This window comes from Lonchura striata, chromosome 9 (assembly GCF_050655825.1).
Source record: "Lonchura striata isolate lonStrDom1 chromosome 9, ASM5065582v1, whole genome shotgun sequence".
Classification (NCBI taxonomy): domain Eukaryota; kingdom Metazoa; phylum Chordata; class Aves; order Passeriformes; family Estrildidae; genus Lonchura; species Lonchura striata.
In genome coordinates this window covers 3,672,566-3,687,491 of record NC_140711.1, presented here as the reverse complement: position 1 = coordinate 3,687,491, position 14,926 = coordinate 3,672,566, and the positions used below count along the sequence as shown (strand labels likewise).

At 41.9% G+C, this 14,926-nt stretch overlaps 1 protein-coding gene across 11 annotated transcripts in view; it reads left to right on the top strand.

Annotated features, from left to right (window-relative positions):
- The window catches only part of YEATS2 (YEATS domain containing 2), a 50,160-nt gene that overhangs the window by 31,187 nt on the left and 4,047 nt on the right, over positions 1–14,926 (top strand). For 10 of the 11 annotated variants that reach the window (XM_085586986.1, XM_085586989.1, XM_021555794.3 and 7 more), the window contains 13 exons: positions 39–160; positions 501–656; positions 1,382–1,555; positions 2,251–2,449; positions 5,050–5,181; positions 5,434–5,523; positions 6,531–6,642; positions 7,827–7,900; positions 8,930–9,009; positions 9,926–10,127; positions 11,522–11,748; positions 12,872–12,946; positions 14,278–14,351. In XM_085586986.1, coding sequence (XP_085443112.1) covers positions 39–160; positions 501–656; positions 1,382–1,555; positions 2,251–2,449; positions 5,050–5,181; positions 5,434–5,523; positions 6,531–6,642; positions 7,827–7,900; positions 8,930–9,009; positions 9,926–10,127; positions 11,522–11,748; positions 12,872–12,946; positions 14,278–14,351 — 1,717 coding nt within the window. The remainder of the gene's footprint in view (positions 1–38; positions 161–500; positions 657–1,381; positions 1,556–2,250; positions 2,450–5,049; positions 5,182–5,433; positions 5,524–6,530; positions 6,643–7,826; positions 7,901–8,929; positions 9,010–9,925; positions 10,128–11,521; positions 11,749–12,871; positions 12,947–14,277; positions 14,352–14,926) is intronic. The other variant, XM_085586988.1, reaches the window with a different exon arrangement.

The following is a 14,926-nucleotide window of genomic DNA, read 5'->3' as shown; positions in this document are numbered from 1 at the left end:
TGGTTACCAAATAGTTAAGTTTTCTCCTCTGGTTACAGGTCTTCAGTCTGGTTCTTCTACGAATAGTGGAGGAGGAGGAGGAGGTGGAACCCAAAGCACAAGCAGTAACTTGTCACAGCACCTCACCTATACATCCTACATCCTGAAGCAGACACCCCAGGTCAGTGGCACATCGCAGTGGAAGGACACTGGCATTTCAGGCAGGGCTGTTAGGTGCCTGTCCTGTGGTTCTGTACAATGTGAAACGTTCTGGGACTCTGGTATCTGGGTCTTATTTGACTTTTCTCCTGCTCTGCTTCCATTAGAAGGTATTCTGCAGCAAAAAGGCTGTATCCAGCTCTTAGTGCAGGAGTATCCAGTGTAGTTAGCAGTGCTTTGTTTCAGAAGATGAAATGTTGTGGTTACATCACAGCCACAAGCTTTTATCTGTTATTGACACTCCTAGATTTCTGTTAACTGTGTTTTAAAGTGCTGACCTCCATGATTTCTTTTTTGAGCAGGGCACCTTTCTGGTTGGCCAGCCTTCACCCCAGGGCTCTGGGAAGCAGCTGACTCCAGCATCAGTTGTTCAGGGCAGTGTAGGAGTTGGAGCATCTTCCACACAAGGACAAGCCCTAAAAGTGATAACTGGGCAGAAAACAGCTCTGTTTACACAGGTAATGTGCAACTGATATGTTTCTCTCTTACTAGTTTTGTCAGATAAAGTACAGGAACCACAGCCACACATTATTGAGAGAATTTCCTTTTCTAGTTGGTTTGACGTGGGGTTTTATACAGTTGTGGTGCTGGCTGTACTACAGTGAGGAAAGCACACAAAGGCTTACTTTCATCAGACTACAGATTTCCAGTTTTCTCTCCTCAGAGGGAGTCACCTTGCAATCTGTGTAAGCTTGGGGTTGCTGCCTTGTAAATGGGATCTGGGATTCTTAGTGAAATGGAATTGGAAAAGTGAATAGAGTCAGGTGCAAAAAGGTAGTTAAATACTTGAACTTTAGAAATGGGTCACCTGCTAAAGCTCTTAAAAATCTTTGGGTTTGGTACCTCTCAGAGATCCTTCTTTTAAAAAGTACCAAGTAGTCTGAAATTCAAATGCCCTAAGAGTACTTGCAATTGATTATCCAAAATTCAAGATCGGTAGATTGGTGGACATATATTTACGAAGTCAAAACTTCCAAAGTTGATTTCTGAGGTGATAATTTTGTTCCAGCAATTATTGCCAGAATTTGATTTTTGTCAAAAGTATTTTGAAAATATTTTCTGATAATATAAAAAACATTTCTCTTGTTTGTTTTGTTGTTGTAATTCTATTTTGATTTGTGTTTTTAAAATAATTTAAAACCCTAACTAATATGTTTTCCTTATGCTGCATTCTTTCTCAAAGGCTACATCCACTGGACAGACATCACTGGTGAAAATATCAGATGGGTCTATAAAATCAGTGCCTGCCTCATCCCAGCTCTCCAAACCTGGCACCACTGTGCTGAGAGTGTCAGGGGGTGTCATCACCACGGCTGCTGCTCCTGCCGTGGCCCTCCCCACCAACGGCGTGGCCCAGGTGAGACACAGCACTCCAGTGTTCTCTAATGCAGTGCTTGCACTCCTGCCACCACAGTCCCAGGAAAGGACTTGTGCTGCTTTTCTCCCCTGAGGTGTTCTCAGCTCGCTGGTGGGACTGCTGTTCTTGCACCAAGCAGCTCCAAGCAGCCCGTGGGTGCTGCTGAGGGCACAGGCCCTGCCCAGTGCTGGCCCTGGCCTGAGCCTGGCACTGCCCTCCACCCAGGGCAGCTGTGGCACTGCAGCCTGGCAAGGAGCTGCTCTGGCACGGTGGGAGGCAGCAGACAGAATGTTTGCATTCCTAAAGTGAAAGCCTTTGTGTGTGGATGCAGCCATGGATCCAATTGATGCAGGCTGTCCACTGGAGTGGAGCTGCAGTTCATGGAGAGGGGAGGGGGCAGCAAAATGACGAGTGTGGAATTCACTCTGAGCCTGTTTCTTTCTATGAGCCCCTAATCTGTGCCTCCCACATGCCTGTGGAGAGTTGATGCCATGCTGCCACAGCCTCCATTCTGTATGTGCCATCATTGTGTGTGTGCTTTTGGATATGAGCTCAAGAATCTCTTGCTTCCTAACAATAATTGATAATTAAAAATTTGGGTTTGCTACTTATATTACTTATATTACCTTATGCTTATTTTTGAATCACCTGTGACATGGAAAGGGATTTGTTATCCCTCTCTGCCTCTTATGCAGCAAACAGATAATGCAGCTTCCAGTTCATCATCTTCTGGAACTCCTGCAGCAAAGACACCTGGACAGCAGCACCAAATCTGTGTAAGCCAGAGCCAGGCTACTTCATCAGTAGTGAATAAGACTGCGACTTCCAGTGTTGTAAGTGTTGCTTCCTTGATGACTACAGCAACACCTGTGGCAGGAAAAGCTACAGTATCAGGTATTAAACTCCCTTCACACCTTTCCCAGAGAAAGTTAGAATCCAGGTGTGAGTTCTGTACCTGTCTTCACTGTAAATGAAAGAATTCAGTCACCTATGTCTGTGACTGTGTGAAAGTCATGCTTTCTAAAACATCTCACTGACATAACTTTTGGCTTAGCTGAGGAAATTTCTAATAATTTGGCATCCTTTTGGCATTGACTGTATCTGTTACAGATAACAGCACAAGTTGCCCTTTGGTATTGGAGAGGGATTTTAGTTTTCAAGCCAGCTTTTCACTAGAAGATGCATTTTGCCTGTCAGGAGCAGAGTGTGTCACTATTATGATACCAGCAGTACTACAGACTTGATTAGTTCTTGAAAGTGAAACTCCACTGTACACAGAGAATGAGCAGAATTTGTCTCTGAGGCTTTGCATCTGCTCTGTTGGGATTGAAAAGGAGAGAGATGTTGATTAGAGGGAACTGGAGCCTTTGAAGTCAGAATTCATTAAGTACAGTGAACTAGGCTGGATCTGGATCATTCAAGTTAATGTAATAAAAATGGGCTGCCCTTATGTGGAGGGGAATTCTCCTTATTTAGTTTTATTGTATTTCCATCATCTTTCATGTCAGGGAGGGCAAATACAACAGGTCTGAGAGTTATGAGCTAAAACTGGAAATTTTTGTTTAGGTTAATTTACCTGCTGACATGTTCTGTTCACTTGAGGTGGTTTTTTGTGAAGTGAAAGCAGAGTAAAAATACAGAAAAGAGAAAATAAGTGACACTGAGCTCATCTGACAGTGTCTTTTTGAAGCAGCTCTTCTTGTTTCCTCTCTACTCAGACTTAAACTTCTCTTTTCTCACGGGCATATTTTACCCAGAGCTTGAAAATAAGCAGCACAGACTGCTAAGATTGACAGAATCCTGCAGGAAGCAAGTCAGTATTTTGCTCTTTGCAGGGAAAGTAGCCAGGTGGGTTTTTTTGAGGAAATCAGCCATTATTATGGCTTAGGCATTAGTAGAGCTTTCAGATTAAAACTCCCATTTACATGTGAGAATGCTGTCTAGACTGTGTTTTGAGTTTTTATTTTTTATAACCCAAGGCATTGACTTCATGGTGGAAAACTTTCTTCAAGAATCTCAGAAGAAACAGTGGCTATAAAACAGTTATTTCAATGTAATAACAAAACAAAACTCAGAACTGTTAGAATTCTGAACATTTGTGCTTTTAAAGGCAACTTTTTGAAAAGGATTTCAAACTCCCCCTTGATTTCTATCAAGCAATGTCTCCCACCCACCAGGCTGATAGGGTTCGATGAAAAGGTCCCTTTTTAACAGCCTTGCTGTTGGGTCCCTTGCTGTCCTACCCTGCCACATCAGTGTGTCCCACAAAAAAGAATGGGCAGCACTAGGTGAGCCTTATTGCCTGGAGGTGAAAGCCCAACTGACCAGTGCTGGGCATCCTTAAAAACCAAGAAAAACCAAGACATCTTCACCAGAACTTGCATGTTTGTTCTTGGAAGGCAGCTGTGTTTCACTACTACTATTAATAATAGTGTCAAAACAAATCATAGTTACAAAATTGTTGTGGTAAAACTAAGAAGTTTTTTGTTGTCAATGTTTTAAAATAGAAGCCTGCTAAATTTCCACAATCTGAAGAAAAGTTAGCTACAGATTGAATGTAATTACATGGAAAATAGCCAGTTTACCTGTAGAAAGGAGGGACATAGGCCCAAACCAGTGTTAGAGTGCTGGTTGTGATGTTTTGGGGTATTATCACAAGGAGATGACATCTTGTGGAGGAGAGAGCTGGCAGACAGGTGATGGGCACTCCTCACCTGTGGGACTGTGGCACAGCTTGGAGTCGTGCTGATTTCTCCTGAAGTTACTGAGTGCTGCCATTGATAATGCTGTTCATGTCTGAATGTTCTGCTTGTTCTTTTGACCTCGACTAAAATCGGGGATTTAGTTCAGTGTCCAGTTTAATGTACTTCCAGCCTAATTAGCCATCCTTATGGGAGTGTTCAGTGCACGTTGCAGAGAGACTCACAACACTCAGTTCAGGTGTGTCCTTTGTCACACCTGCTGCACAGCAGCCTTGGGCTTGTCCCACAGTTGAAACAGGTTGATTGTGCCCAGCTGACTGCAGTGGACGCTGCTAAGCTGAACTGCAGAAGGGTGAGTGGCACTGGGATACCTCCCTGAGAGCAGCTGTGTGAGTACAACAGAGCTGTAGTTCACTGGCTTACCACAGCCTTGAGCACAAGGTCTGGTCCTGACAAGAGTGTTATACTCTGCTGAGCCTGCTGCAGTTGAAAGGTTTCTTACATCAGCTTTTGCTTAAGATTCCTTAGGTAATGAGGAGATTTGCTTTACAACTTGTGGAGTGCTGTGCAGCATGTAAGAGTGTGCACTCTGTGGTGCAGCACTACAGCGTTCAAGCCATCTCTTGTGTCAGTGGAAACTCGTCCTGACAGCTCATCCAGCTGTGGCTTGTTAAGAGGGTGGCAGTGCTAGGTTACATGCCATCCTGCTTCAAGCAGAAAGGGAGAGAAGTAGCTGGAGATAAACTAACTGGTGTGTTTTATTTAACATTTTGTCTTCCCTTCTTCTTGCAGGGTTGCTAAAAATCCACTCAAATCAGTCTAGTCCACAGCAGGCTGTTCTGACAGTTCCCAGCCAGCTTAAACAGCTCGGTGTAAACACAGCTTCTGGAGGTGTTCAGACAATACTCATGCCTATGAACAAAGGTAAAGGGCAGAGGAGGATGACACATGGTGTTTGAAAATCTCCTTTGACACAGGGTAGCACTTGGTCACTGTTGGCATACATGGTCCATGGAAGTAGAGATAGAAGAAACTGTAGCAAGGAATAAATCCCTAAACTTTGTGCTGCAAAAGGAGTGTGTTACTTCTGAAAATGTTAATTTGTTAAAGTGTACGAAATTTGATTTTTCTTTCTTCTTTGTTGCCCCCCTCCCTTTTTTTTCTGTTCATCTCCAGTGCTACAGTCACTTTCTACCAGCAAAGTTTCAGCAGTCACAGCAGCAAGTACAGTTGTCCCAAGTCCCTCCACGGCATCCATTGCCAAAGGTAAAAAGGGATTTCTTTGTAAGACAAGTAGTAAAAAAAGGCTGGTGCTTCTTTATGCAAGTGGCCTGACTATTAATGTAGACTCCATGACTGTGAGTTCCTTTATTTTCATTATTTAATAGAGTTTGAATCAAGTTAAAATGACACTTGGGAACTAGGAATTTAACAGTGACTTCCCCTCAACAAATCCCACAGTGTAGATGAGTATGGAGAAAAATGAGAATGTTCTAGAAAGCTACAAGGAATACCTTAAACACTCACTGTTTCAGTCTATATTTGCAGAATTTATTTGTTCAACAATATGTTGAACTTATTTGTTCAACATATTTGCAGTCCATATTTGTGTAGAGCACCAAGTATGCAGCCCCAGATCCTGCTATTCTCAGCCAGATGCACTGGAGGTTGCTTTCCAGCAGCACTACATGCAGCCAGCACATGCACACAATGGGGAAAGACATACAGTCCTTCCCAGAATAAAGCATGGGGCAGAGCTGACACACTTCAAGTCCAGTTCTGGCACAACTATCGTACCTCTCTCCATCCCAGCTGCCTGACCAGACTGCCTGGTTATTTGGGTTCAGCACATCTTTCACTGCTTCTGTCTCACCAGAGTTTGTCCTAGACGTGAGAAAGTTCACATGTCAGAATCAGTGATGTCTTCAAAGAAGTTGTCACTTTCTTGTTAAAACTTGGTAACTTTCTATCCAGCTCTTTGTTTGCAGATTGACCAGGCAGTTCAGTTTAGATCAGGCAGCAAAACAGCAGCAATTGATTATGCAGGTTTCTGACAAGGATGAGATGTGAGCATGTGGGGATTTGTGGGGGGAACATGTTCTGGTAGGTCTTTTCAGCAAAATTGAAAGTCAAATTTGTTCATGCTTAGCAATGAGAATGCAAACAATAAATGAAGGGATGTTATGTAAGACCTTTAGTCTCACAAGACTGTCTGGTACTTTTATCAAGCTGGCTGTACTTTTTGTCTTAAAATGTGTTCTGTTTCTTTGAAGTTAAGATGGAGCCTGATTCAACAGGACAAAACTGCAGTTCTGTGGGTACCCAAGAAAGCCAAGCAGCAGTTAAAACAGAAGAGAGCTCTGAACTTGGGAATTACGTTATCAAGTAATTGTTCATTTCTCTATAAGGATTTCTGATCTTTGAAGTGCTGGGGGAATGGAGATGGTTCTAGGGATGGTGCAGTAGTGTTACTTTGACATAGAAAGACATAAAATCTGTCCCATACACTGCTGTATCTGTAGTAATCTGTTGGGTGGCATTTGTTTCAGACAGTGTTGCAGCGTTTTATTTGTGAATGGATTTGTATGCACAGTTCATGAAAGGGGAAAAAATTCATTTGAAGATTTTCAGTTGGTTTGGGCTTTGTTAAAATTACACGCTGTAAAATCTCTTTATCATCCTCTGCTTGTAGAAGTCCTGTTGCCATTGCATGTCCTTAGCCAGGTCATACTGCCCAGTGAAAAGCAGCTCTGAAAAGGGGCACCTGAAATAAGTGGAACTGTCCACCTTCTAGAATCTCAAGTCTTGTTAAGCTCATATACTTGTGTAATTGCTTAGTATGAGGGCTGCTTTGCTTCAGAATTAGAATTAAATAATAATGAGTATCACAGGATGCTGTGAAACCTAGTGCCTTGTTTGTGATGCTTTTGCAAGTACTTGTTAGTGTTTTTTCACCAGAACTCAGACTACAGAACTTTTCTAGATGCTTCTTGCAGTGTGTATGTTGTCTCTTCTGCTCTTCATTCCTCCAACTTCCCTGTCTCTGTGTTTTGTAAAGTTTTGTTATCTCAGTATATCCTTGCAGACGCTCCCCTGATGGAGGGTGTGTGTAAGAGACAGAAATAAATCTTCAGTCACTACACACTGAAAATGATCTTAGTTATAATATAACTATTGGAAAATACAGTTCCTGCCAGTTTAATAGACTATGTCTGGTTAAGTCAAGTCCCATAAATACAAAGCTTCCCATGTTTCCTATGGGGACAGCCTGCACTGGTTACTCCTCAAAGTAATGTTGCAGCTTGTGAGATAATGCAGGGATTTTCTCCAAGCCTGTCTTCAGTTTCTTCAGCCTGACAAATGCAGCTTCAGATGTCGACACTTCAGCAAGAGGAAGGGTTGGTTGAAATGCCTTCTCTGGTTTGGGGTGCAACAGTTTTTCCTCACACTGCTATTTATAATGTCTTGGAGTTAAAGACTTCAAACCATGCAGTAATTTTGAAACCTTTTGCATCTGATTCATTGCTTCCAACAGCAATCTTCACTGTGATTCTTTTTATCCCTTGCAGCATAGAGTATTTGGAGAATGTCCAGCAGCTTTTAACAGCAATAGTGAAGAAGGTTCCATTAATTGCTGAAAAAAGTAAGCAGTAAATGAAAAGGCTTTGCTCTGTATTTTTAGTGTATCAACAGAATGCCTTGCATACTCTGTAGCCACAGAAGTTATTAAAGAGTGGAATGAAATGAAGCCCTTCTAGAGAGTTTACCCCAGGGGTTATTCTGAAGAGGCTTAGAATTACGTTCTTCCAGTAAAGTCAGATATGTTGTTAGCAGTTAAAATTTTTCATCTGTTTTTTTTTCATTAGAAATAGATTGTATTTCTTCACATAGTGGTTGCAAGTAGGTCTTCTTTTTCCTGGTTTGTCCTTAATGGATTTACTTTTTTCTTTTTTATTTTTTTAAATTTAGAACTAGGATTTCATCAAGCTGACAAATAGAGTAACGTAGCTCAACACTGAAATGTGTTTGTTATTGGGGTATTTACTGCCTTTTTTAAACATGAGGGGATAATTTGCACAGAAACATTTTTCTTTGTGTGGTACTTTATTATTTCATTCCTCTGCTCATGTATGAAACTGAAAATGTATCGGCTTTCCCTGATAACTAGTGCATTTTGAAGGAGTGGTCCTGGAGTCTGGGTAGAGCAGACCCTCTCAAGCACAGGCAGCAAAGAAGGGAGTGAGAGGCACAGGAAAGCTTTCATCACGTACAGCTCTCCTGCTTTTGCCAAGAAACCTTCTCACTGTTGTTTCATTTTCATGTTGTAATTTGTTTGGGAAAAAAAAATCCATTTTTCTAAAGGAAAAGACTTTGAGCAGTAAGTCAGACTTACAGGTCTGCATAATAGAGTTTTGGGGGGGAAAAGAGGCTTAAAACAGCACATAGCTACAGGTTCTGTGTGTATAGGAGAGAGGCTTATTTTGCGTTCAAAAACCAGTGTCAGTCTCTCTTGGAGAGAGCACAGCATTTGTAAGAGTTGGTTGCAGTCATTGAGCCTGTGAGCATGGAATGCATTTCTCTCTTCCTCTTTGATAAATGACATCAAACCCAGAATGCATCTTACTTCACTTACTGAAAATTTAATGGAGTTTTTGATTTTGTGTTTTTGTAGGTGAGGATGTAAGCTCTTTTTGTGCCAGTTCAGTGGAACAGTATTACAGCTGGAACATTGGGAAGAGGAGGGCAGCCGAGGTAATTCTCTCCTCCAGTGTTTCATAAGCAGTCACTAGGAACACAAGGATTTCTGAATTGTGAAACTTTCCTTGTTGTTTTCTGAATAAATCTATTCTTTTGAATGGCAGCATTCTTTACTGCAAGGTGCACTGACTTGTGTTCAGACAGTGATCAAGTTTATTGTTCACAGGCTTTCTCAAGCAGAAAGGATGCTGAAGGTCATTTTTCAGTTTATTTATAGTAAGATGGCTTTTGAAGCATTTTAAAACTATAATTTTTTTCAGATTGGTAGTACTTTATTCTCATCTCTACTCTGTGGTATGTTGCAGTCAAGGGAACTTTCCCCAATATACTTTATCTATCTTGTTGTGGGATTGTGTCTGTATGCTGTAGGATGAGAATTGAGGGATCTGACATAAGCAGTACTAGTGCTGAAATAGATTGTCAGTTCACCAAAGATAAATATTTCAGTTAACCTGGACCTTTTGTATTGTAGTTTCCCTCTATTTCTTCATAGCTTTGCCATCTTGCTGGAGTTTTACAGGGAAGCTGTTAACACTGAAATAGATCTTCTGCTGTTGCCAGCTTAAACAGTCACCAAATTTTAACCAAAGTTTACCAAATTTTAAGAACATATTTCACTCTAATGGATTCTTGCACCATGACATCTTTGGTGTTACTTGAGAGATGAAACACTTCAAGACAAACATGACTAGGCTCCCTGTAAATGTGTGTCCCTTTTCTGGACTTTTTTTTTTTTTTTTTTTTTTTTGATGATAAAGCAAAGTTTAAATGACCTGTCAGAAGTCACTAACTCTGGAGAAAATCATGTTCCTTTTCTGTTTGCCTTTCAACCTTGATTACGGTTCTGGGCTGTAAGCTAACCCTAAATGTTATAGCCAGTGTGATGGGTTTTCTCTTTGGTTGGTCACAGTGGCAACGAGCAATGACAGTGAGAAAGATCCTCCAAGAAATCATAGAGAAGCACCCCAGGTTTCACAGTATCATCCCCCTGAAAACAAAGCACGTGGTGCACTGGTGTCGGTGCCATGGCTACACTCCCCCTGACCCCGAGACCCTGCGCAACGAGGAGGACTCCATTGAGGACGTGCTGACACAGATAGACAGTGAGCCAGGTGAGTGTGGAGGCACAGGGAGCTGCTTTCTGCCAAAGACACTGTTCATTAAATGCCTTTGTACAGGCACATCTGGGAAGGGGATTCTTCCTTTCCTTGTTTTCACTTACTTCACTCCAGAATAACAAAACTTGGAGGTGGTAAAGGCAGGCCTACAAGTGGGGCTTGTCCCTACCAGTCCTGATGTTTTTCTGGGGCTTCTCTTGGTTTTTATTGTGCTTTGGGGCCCTTGGAGGCTCAGTGTAGATGAATCTCATGAAAGATGATCCTTGTTCCACAGTGTAATCCTTTGTAAGTGGATACACAAAGTGGGCATGGGAGTAATGACATTTCTGCCCTTGGTTATGCTTAGCCTCTGTTAAGACTTATCATGCAAACACTATGAATGACTCCAGGTACAGAACAAAAAAAAAACCAAATCTGGCAGTGGCAGTGTGGAACTCAGTGGGAGTTAATTTACCTCCAAAAGTGAGGTGAATTGGCTCTTGTGAAGCTTCATGCTCTGTATTACAGCTGCTACATTATTCCACTAGCATAGTTCTAGGATCCCCTCCGTTCATTTCAGTATGTTTTGAAATTGCATCTTTAATTTCATCCATTCTTCACAGTTGAGCTCTCTTGTTTCACCTTCAGATAATGCCTTTCCAAAAGCTGAATGTTCTTCTCTTCTGATCATACAGGGATTTAACAGAATTTATACAGAAATTTATATAGAAATCACACAGGGATCTCACAGAAGTGTATGGAATTGATTATATGTTGTAAAGTCTGGCCCTGCATTGCAGTTGTTGAAGGTGGAAAGGACCACCTTATAATATTCATTTCTAAATCACTGTATATGTGTTTGTCTTTGAAGAGTAGAATCTGTTTACTGCATAGCTTTGCACTGAAGGTTTGACTGGTTTGTGTCAGTCATGCAGAGAAGAGGTTCCCTTTTGCCATTCCACTGTGAACCTGTCTTCTGATTTTTTTCTTAAGAAGCATGATAATGCTCGTCACAATATAAAAGATGATTTAGCACTACATGGTGCCTACATGTAAAAGTTCCATTTTTCTAAGCAAGCTGAAGAGCATCAGACTGATTTGCCAGTTGCCAAAAAGCTTAAAAGGCTTCTGTGAGAATGTTTGGGAGACTGACATGAGCCTGGTTTTGTATGAAATGCAGCCCTCTTGATTGGTGTAGGAGCAGATGTGGGAGAGAAGCATGAGTGTCATGAAGATATAATTAGAAGGCTCTCAATGACTGTTTGCATTTCTGTTCATCGTTATATCTGGTAGGCACTACAAAAATAACTTGCAATTACCTTAATTTCTTACCATATTTTGAGTGTGCATCTGTTTATAAACAGCTTTCCATAACCTATCGTGTGTTTAATTGATTGCTTCTATTTCAGAGTGCCCTTCCTCTTACAGCAGTGGTGAGGAGCTGTGCCGAAAACTGGAGGAACTACAGCAATTTCTGAAACAAGAGCCAGAGCATGAAGAGGAAGTAGATATTCTCAACTTTAGCGAACCATTAAAAATAAACATCAAGAAAGAACAGGAGGAGAAACAAGAAGAGATGAAGTTCTACATGGCTTCCTTGCCTGCATCAGAGTTTGTGAGGGACACTGCTGAGAAGGTAATAAGTGAATCACAAAGCTGATTAGGACTGTTGTTAAGCTACTTGTGCTCTTACATTTATTTAATTGAACTTCTTTCATCTATATAGGCCTCAGGACTTAAATTAAATTTTTTTATACATGCCCTGGAAAAATGGGACCTTCTGACTCAAGACACACAGCTGCCAGTTCTGGAAAGGAAGAATGCCAGCTGGGAGCTCATTTCAGACTAGCTGTTTTGCAGGGCTTAGTACAGAAAAATCATCTTGAAAGGCTAAAAGCAAGGATAAATGAGGGATGAGGAGCACTAGCACTGAATTCTTCCTGTCTTATCATGTGAAAGATGTGGACTTGTTGCATGGACCAGTGCTACATAATAGCAGTTCCTGAAAAGGGGTTGTGGTAAAACTCCACAGACTTCTCTGCTGCTTGGGTTTCTTCCTCCTGTTCAGTTCAGGGCAGGAGAGGTAGGTTTTCTGTCATGGCAACAGGAGAGGAGACTGACTTGGCTTGTAAGAAAGAGTGTTTTTTGTTGTACCAGAGCAGCAGGAGGGGTTTGCATGGAGCAGTTGTTGGAGAAAGAAAGGATCCCTGTCCCCCCCTCAGCTGCTGACAGCAAGGGACAAAACCTTGGTTCTGCAGTGAGTCTGGTCTCTTGCTACATGGATGACAAAGGCATGGGCACAATGAAAGTGGAACTGAGGAATGAAACACTCTTTTGGGGTGGAACTCCTGTGCCAGCAATACTGTTTAAAGTGGTTTCAGTGGCCATAGCTGGGTGCAGGAAAGTTGATGAGTAGATGGATTGAAGATGTGTACAGTTTTAAAATGGAGCTTCTTTTCTCAACCCAAAGATACCTAGTGCAGCCTGGGTTTTGTATGGACTTTCTGAAACATAAACTAAAATCTGTTCTTGTTTCTTCTGACCTTCAGAGGCATTTCTACAAGCTGTGCTAGTTTTACCCAGATTTTTTTTAAATTAAGGCTGAGATTATACTGCTTGACAGCTCTATATGTCTACTTGCTTCTCATTCAACCACCCTTTGTAAGAGGGTTTTTTTCTGTTAATCTTATCTAATTCTAGTACAATGGGAATTGTGGTTTTTTTATATACTAATTTTTTTTATCTCTTCTATTTTATAGATAGGGATTTCTTTTCAACCTGCTGAGGTACAAAAGAATGTTTATGCATCCGTAATAGAAGATATGATTTTAAAGGTAAGAAATTACTTTACTTGTCTGTAATTGTATTAACTCAGCAATTAGGGAAAAAAATGGAGCAGCTTTATTAATATGCATTTATCAAATCAAAGCCTGTCTTTCTGCATGAATAGATAGATACATAGCTGCCCAAAGAGAGCTATACATTTTTGTTTGGATTTTCAGTTTTTTAACTGATTGTTGGCTTGGACACAGAATAGTGATTTACAAATTCTCACCACAATGAAGATACTGACTCATCCTGTGATTTTGAAAGTACCCCTTGCTTTGTCCTTCCCTTCAGAATTGGGTGGGAATCTTTCAGATTGTGTAAGGCTTCGTTGTTTCATACAAGGTTAGCTATATTTTCCTAAATACTCCTTGATTACTTTGACCAGGTCATCTCTGCTGGGAGACTGCTGAATTCCTGTGGAGAGTAACAATTCTGCCACGTGTGAGAAACTATTTCTCTATCATAATCACTTCTGGAAAAATAGAGAAATGGTTTTGCACCAGAGTTTGAACAGCAGGGATCTGGAGTTCTTGGGTTTGGACTGAAGGCCAACACAGATTATTTCTAGCAGCACTCTGGTGTATTTCATGCCAAAGATGATTTTCAGGGTTGTTTATACAGACTGCAGTTTATCAGAAGATGAGATTTACAAAATCTATTTGATTCCAGGTGGCACATGCACTCATGTGCATGCCTGTGCTGTGCTCCCTTCTACTTGCCACAGTACATCCATTTATAGACACAGATTGTAGCCATCAGGTTGCTCCATTATAATTGTAGTTATGCCAGCTTTCTTCACTGAACATTGCAGAAACCTCTTCTCTGGTTTTGAATACAGCACAGAAAGCCAAGAGCCTTAATTAGTTTTTGACTGAACCTTGTTTAAGCCAAGTGTTTGGCATATGGCTGCTGGGAGGTTCCTGTAAGGGTGTCTTGACAGAAGCCTGGTGACCACAGGGAGAGGCTCCCAGGAGAGTGTCTGCAGTGTGCCATGTACAGCACCAGCTCTGGTGTGTGAGAGTCAGGGTCCTGAAATGCTCTTGGAAGCTCAGGCTCTGGAGTGCTTGATCCACCCTGCTGGGCACGTACAGCTCTGCAGGTCTGGAGGGAAAGCAGGCTGGGCAGTTGAAGCCTGAGCTCTATGCACATCTGTGTCTCTTTCTGTTAAATAAACTCATGTCTTAAGTAATAAAACTCACTAGGGTGTCTTGAACTGCCCTGTGCTGGTCATTTGAAGATTGAAGCCAGCCAAAATTTTAGCCAAAATCTTCTACACTGATACTTGAGCAAATAGCAAGTTCCTTTGCTCTTTTTGTCATGCTGTCTCTTGTCTCAGGCTACTGAGCAGCTGATGAGTGATATCCTACGGCAAGCACTCGCTGTGGCATACCAGACAGCTCCTCACAACAGGTACAGCTCGGGGCTGCTTTGCCACCACTCACACCAGCACTGAGGGTGGAATGGCTTGGGGAATTTAGTCAGGCTTTGTGTGGCTCAGACCACAAGACTGAGGGAATTTATGGACTGTGCTCTGAGAAGAACCAGCCTTAAGAAGGGTTTGTTATTTTGTGGCCCCCTAGTGCAAAAGGATGGGAACATGAACATTAAAAACCAAGGCAGGGCTCTCCGGTGTTGCCATGCTCAGAGGCAGATGATCTGTTTCTGCAGAGCCACACTGGAAGGACCTGCTCACTCTTGTCCATCTCAGGTTGCTGTGTAGACAGCTTAGCCATGGCCTGCTAGAACTTAATCTAAATAATCTCTTTATTTTACTGATGCACACTTTTCTGCCTCAGATGTTGAGTGAGTTTTATAGAATCGTAAAATTATTTGGATTGGAAGGGACCTTAAAGATCTTTGTGTTCCACCCCCTGCCATGGGCAGGGACACCTTCCACTATCTCAGGTTGCTCCAAACCCCATCCAACCTGGCCTTGGGCACTTCCAGGGATGGGGCAGCCACAGCTTCTCTGGGCATCCTGTGCC